The sequence below is a fragment of the Micromesistius poutassou genome (assembly GCF_964030765.1).
Source record: "Micromesistius poutassou genome assembly, chromosome: 13".
Lineage (NCBI taxonomy): Eukaryota > Metazoa > Chordata > Actinopteri > Gadiformes > Gadidae > Micromesistius > Micromesistius poutassou.
In genome coordinates this window covers 8,634,882-8,640,881 of record NC_140283.1, presented here as the reverse complement: position 1 = coordinate 8,640,881, position 6,000 = coordinate 8,634,882, and the positions used below count along the sequence as shown (strand labels likewise).

The 6,000-nt window shown below is 42.9% G+C and overlaps 1 protein-coding gene across 1 annotated transcript in view; it reads left to right on the top strand.

Annotated features, from left to right (window-relative positions):
- Positions 1–6,000, top strand: part of LOC311357225 (NT-3 growth factor receptor-like) — a gene marked incomplete at both ends in the record, with an annotated part of 114,421 nt that overhangs the window by 63,810 nt on the left and 44,611 nt on the right. The window contains 4 exons of the mRNA XM_084477136.1: positions 2,035–2,147; positions 3,315–3,501; positions 4,203–4,217; positions 4,972–5,027. Coding sequence (XP_084333262.1) covers positions 2,035–2,147; positions 3,315–3,501; positions 4,203–4,217; positions 4,972–5,027 — 371 coding nt within the window. The remainder of the gene's footprint in view (positions 1–2,034; positions 2,148–3,314; positions 3,502–4,202; positions 4,218–4,971; positions 5,028–6,000) is intronic.

The following is a 6,000-nucleotide window of genomic DNA, read 5'->3' as shown; positions in this document are numbered from 1 at the left end:
AAAATGACAGCAGCTTCCCCAGACCAACGTGCAATCTACGCTTGAGCTTAGTCTGGCAGTAGCCAGGCTACTGAACCTTTGCATTCGCTTCTCATTTTGATTTCAGCTTCCTGCGTTTTTTTTTCTTTGTTCGTTTTCCCCGGGAGTGTTTGTGATTCATAATATTTGTACGGAATTGACTCATTTATTTTGGCCCAAAGGTTGGATTTTTCTTCCTTTTCTTATGAACCAAAAAATAAACACATAACTAAAACATTTACAGCTTAATATGTGCGCAGTCATGAATGCTCAATTCCTTCTGCCAAACAGAATAGAGGTCTTAGTGGAAAAATGTACCGTCGGTGTCCTGTCTACATGGCTTTTTACATCACACACACAACATGCACAAACACGTACACGGGCAAACACACACGCATGCACACACACATGCACACACGCACACACACATACACACACACACACACACACACACACACACACACACACACACACACACACACACTGCTATCGATTCAAAAGATAAACTGTTGGGGATTTTGTCCATGTGTGATGTGAATGAGCAACGAAAAAATGCATTTCTGCCTTAGTGGAAATAATGTATACTTGGGGATTTGTCAAGGGCCAGTGATTACGTTTTTCACTCGAGGAGATTGGCATGGCTGTTTGTGTAGCTGAAAAACACATTGGAGCAAATTGCTGTGATTATTGGTAGACCACTGTGGCAACGATCAACAATGTTTGAGGGTCTGGGTTACAAAACACAACACTTTCCAGGAGGGTGTGATCACATAAGAACTTACTGGGTTGTAGATGAGGGGGCATGGGGGGCGTGGGGGGGGGTGGGGACGACGACGACAGAGCACTAGTTGTGTGGTCGTTTGTCTTGAAATATGTGGACAAAAGAAAAGACTGAAGGATGTGTAGGTTGAGGGAGGATAAAAAGTGGACCTGATGTTGCGTGATATATCCTGTTATAAACAAAATGTCCTGTGTTTTAGGTGTTTGTGTCCAGGGACAGTTTTGTGATGAGCAAAAGGTTTCGGTGCTTGGCATTTCAGCCTCACAGTCACGACTGTGAACCGTCCTGCGCTCGCTGTGTATCAATGCTTGACTTTGACTCTCCATGCTGCGTTTGTCTGTCTAATTGAATGGATTTAGATGGAATCTCATTGAAAAAAATCGAATCTTATTTTATTCAACCTAACCTAATCTAATCGAAACATTCATGTTTTATGTTACTGTCTATATTGACATTACTTTGTCACGTGGATTGCCACCATATTAAAGTAATTTAAAGCAGGCCAAGTAGAAGATACACTAATATTAATTATATTGAGTATCTATGCACTGGATGAGTGCGAGTGTGTGTGTGTGTGTGTGTGTGTGTGTGTGTGTGTGTGCGTGTGCATGTGCATGTGCATGCACAAAGGCTCTAACCTTTTATGAAAATGGCTGACACGAATAATTATTAATTTATCGACGGAGAGAGGTTTGTATTTCACTGAGTAGGCTAAGGTAAGACGATAACTCTTTGTTGCTGTAAAACTGCGCCTGTGTTTACATTCGTAGAGGGGTTTGTCAACCAACAGACCGAAACTCTAGAACACACACACACACACACACACACACACACACACACACACACACGGACACACAGGGACACAAATGGACACACACACACACACACATGGTGTGATGAGAACAGCATATTCAGTGGACAACTGTGGTCTCTGTGGTCTTGTCACAGTAAAGGAGACCGGTGTTGAAGGGCACCCACAATGAACCACACGTGTATCGACCAGTAAGCCGCACTTGAGTTTGCTGTTGCTCCGTTTTATACTGAAACAGCTTAACATGCCCTCTTGTGCTCTCACTCGCTTTTCTATGTCTTGCTCTGAATACATCTACATGTTCGTCTCTGGTTCTCTGAGATTGGAAAACAAGAAGAAAGCTATGCGAAACAACTACAGTTGGTTATCTCACCGTGACTTTTTCTGCATCCTCCCCTTTCTGTCCCATTCTCCCCTGTCCCAGACCCCCCACTCATCATGAAGCTGAAGGAGCCGTACAAACGCCACGACACCTGCATAGAGTTCACCGTGGCTGGCTCGCCCCACCCAACCCTGCGCTGGTACTATAAGGAGCAGGTGGGCCGCGTTCCTTTCTCTTCCTACAGCTCGATCCTCTACCTCTATAGTGACCTGTGTGCTATCGGTGAATGTGTTCATATGAATCATGAATATGCTAATTTATACTTTGTAAGGATTTATTCTTTTAACACTATTTTCCGGAAGGAAAATAGTAGGTCCAGGAGTTCCAAATGAAATATTTTTTAAATAAGCACTGCTGTATCATCATAGTTATTGATATATACAGTTGTGATGTGTCCTTATCAACAATCTGCTTATATAAGCCAATAATATATGCACCCACATACAGTTTTATGCAAAGCAATGCACCCATCCCAGTTTGCTTACTTTACCCGTCAACCATCAGATGAAAATGGTTAATGAGAGGATTGGTATTAGGATCTCTGTCAACCCATAACAAATGTAATATACAAGTACAAGTATAAAGTATTAATGTCCATGCATCCCTCCGTAGCCAGGCTTCTCTGACAACCGACCAATACACAAATACGAAAGTGCAAAACACAAAGCATGTACAACACAATAGCCACAGCGTCCAAAGTGCATAAGGGATCACCCAAACAGGATTGTAATTTTTTTGGTTAAAATTCTTGACAAGCGGCCGTCGATGCCAATGATTTTGCCTCAACGCCCGGGCCCCCCCAAATGGCATGTGGTGGGCTCCCAGGAAGTGTATTGATCGTCTCCTTCCTGCCGCCGTCTGACTCATCGCATTCATCTGCTAAATGATGAAGTGATAGGTGTTGCGTGTGATGTGTTCGAAAAGAAGGACGTCGAATGCGCCAATCATTGCAGAGGCTGAGAGTGGAGAGAGCATTTTGTGACCATATATTTACACATAGTATAGGTGGAGGCAGGGATGGGCGGAGGCTGTTGTGTTGCAATCGATTGGAGGTGTCTCTGAGCCACCCCAACCCCACCTCGCTTGTCTGTGTGTGTGTGTGTGTGTGTGTGTGCGTGTGTGTGTGTGTGTGTGTGTGTGTGTGTGCGTGTGTGTGTGTGTGTGTGTGTGTGTGAGAGAGAGAGAGCATGTGTGCCTGTGTCTGAGTGTGTGTTTGTGTGTGAGTGTGTGTGTGTGTGTGTGTGTGTGTGTGTGTGTGTCTGCGTGATGGACAATGGTTAACCCCGGCCATCCCGCTATGTCTCCCCCCCCCCTTTGCGTAGGAAATCCTCCATGATGAGTTTGTGCGCACCGAGTTTGACATCTACAAGGACGACGTGGAGGGCTGCCTGATGTTCAAGAACCCCACGCACTTCAACAACGGCAACTACACGCTGGTGGCCAGCAACATCCTGGGCGTGGCCACCAAGACCGTGTATGGTCACTTCCTCAACAAGCCCATCTTCCCCGGTAGGCTCATGGTTACTGTGACGACGACGAGCCCGTTTACTGCTCAGTGCTGCACAGGTAGTCCGCCACCAATGGCGGCGGACTACCTGTGTGGGCGTTCTTGAGCAGGATGCCTTATCCAAGCTTATTAATGAGATGTTAATTATTAATTATTTATACATTTATACATTTTTAGCTTTATAACCTGATAAATGAGATAAATAGCACATACATATAAAGGATTGATGATTGTTGTGGATTGTTCCATTTTTTTGTCATCCTGAACTGAATAACAGGCAGTTCACCAACTTTACATTTGCTTTGCTGGAGGTGGCTTTTAATATGCAGTGTCAGTATAAAGCAATTAACAAGGGATGTTTTATATATAGCAAAGTGCAGATGGTGCTAATAATACAATGCTATTTTGGGGTAAATCTTTTCACGTGTTCAACAGCTCTCGATTAACTGACAGCAATGCTAACGCTCTTTCATCTCACTCTCTCCACCTTTCCCTTCTCTCTTTGTGTCTTTCTCACACGCAAACTCACTTTCTTGTTCTGACTGCAACCCCCATTTCTTTTCATCCCCCCCCCTCTCTCTCTCTCTCTCTCTCTCTCTCTCTCTCTCTCTCTCTCTCTCTCTCTCTCTCTCTCTCTCTCTCTCTCTCTCTCTCTCTCTCTCTCTCTCTCTCTCTTCTCTTCTCCCTTGCTTGCCAGATATAGATGATATTGATTATGGTAAGTCGTTTTCAACTTCATCTGCCCAGTGCAAAAAATCTCATTGGAGAATTACAAATCCATTCTCAAGGTTGCCACAATATGTTAGAGTTAAAGCCACAAAGTCACCCCCCCCCCCCCCCCCGCGATTGGATGGCTCTTTGACAGCCATCAAATTGGGTCCACGTTTAAAAATATATATATTTGAAAACACTTTCGATTTTTTTCACCTCATGCATTGTGTTTCATTTTGTATGTTCCATTGTGTAGCCTAATCAAATTCACCTGCCTTTTTATATCTGCCATATGCTGTGGCAGACATTATCACAGATCCCACTTTATTAATGCAATCTACTAGTGCTGTCTGATCCCCGGTTCCCTCTATGACACAATGACAGATAATTATAGGAACGGAGCAGGGGGAGAAACGTGACAGGAAAGGACTAAAATATAGTTGTGAGGCATCAAGGCGAGGTATCATACATATGCATTTCCTAACAAAATATCTAAAGACACTGATGTACCAACTTTTCAGGATATTTTTTTTGTATTACCATTACAAAAAAGTCCCTCTGTCTCGAACAAAGTTTGCACACTTACTAATAATTCAAAATAATTAATGGTGGACTTAAAGCAACTGGCAAGGTAAAATAAATGTCCACCAGTTTAACAACTGGTATTTCTGAAACACACACACATTGCACATATCTGCACTCTGTTCTTAGAGTCTCTTTATGTAAGCTTCATCCATAATGTGTGCCTTTTTCTCTTGCAGACACACCGGCCCCGACCATCACAGTGACACACAGACCCGAGGAGGATACTTTCGGGGTGAGTGTTTAAGACAGTCAAACGCAACACACCACTAGCTAATGGATGACACGAAGCTTGACTCACTTGTGCTTGAGTTGTTAGTCTGTTGCCTATAGGAACCATTTAAATCTGGGAAATGTAGCAACACATCAAGATAAGAGTCAGTCATGTTTGTTTGTAAAGTGAGATTTGCTACATGAGTGGAGCGGGCTGTCACATCATTATGTAATGTATGAGTTGGAATTACTTCTCTTTTCAGCTTCACCTTAGTTAGCCTGCAAGATATCAGGCATCCCTCCTGTACTTACCACAAGAAAAGAGGCAACGTAGGAACTATAGATTGGGGAAAAATTCAAATGAGAGCGAGAGAAAGAGATAAAGTGAGTAGAGGATGGAGAAAGAGATTGGTGAGAAATAAACCCCCCAAAAAAATGAGGACGAAAAACCGAATCTCCCTCTATCTGCCTGTATTCCCTCTGTGATTAGTTAGACTGAGAGTTGGTAAGAAATGTAATTGAGTTCCTCTCTCTCCTGTAATTGACTGGGGAAAGCAGCCAAGATAACTCTTCCGGCCCAGGTTTTAAGTGGAGTGTGACTTTGTGCGTGTGTTTCAGTTATAAATGTTTCCTCTCCGAGTGTGTGTGTGTGTGTGTGTGTGTGTGTTAGTGTTAGTAGGTTTTGTGTAAGTGGATGGGAGAAAATTATCCCAGTTTAAACACAAAACCACAAATTTTAATGCCCTGTTTTGTCAAAATACATTTGTGGCGCAAAAAGAAAACAGGTGCTTTTATTTCTGCATTTGCTTTAATTCATAGCTTTTGTCCAAAAATGTGTCCAAACATCTTAGTAACCGAACAGAACGACCACTTGATGTTCATAAACAGATGTCTTAACTGCATGTTTTTGCTATCTGCCTTCCTTTCAGTCTACACATACAGTTTATCCATACACTCTCATCCTTTCAACTTCTTCTAAAATATAAACAAAAAAT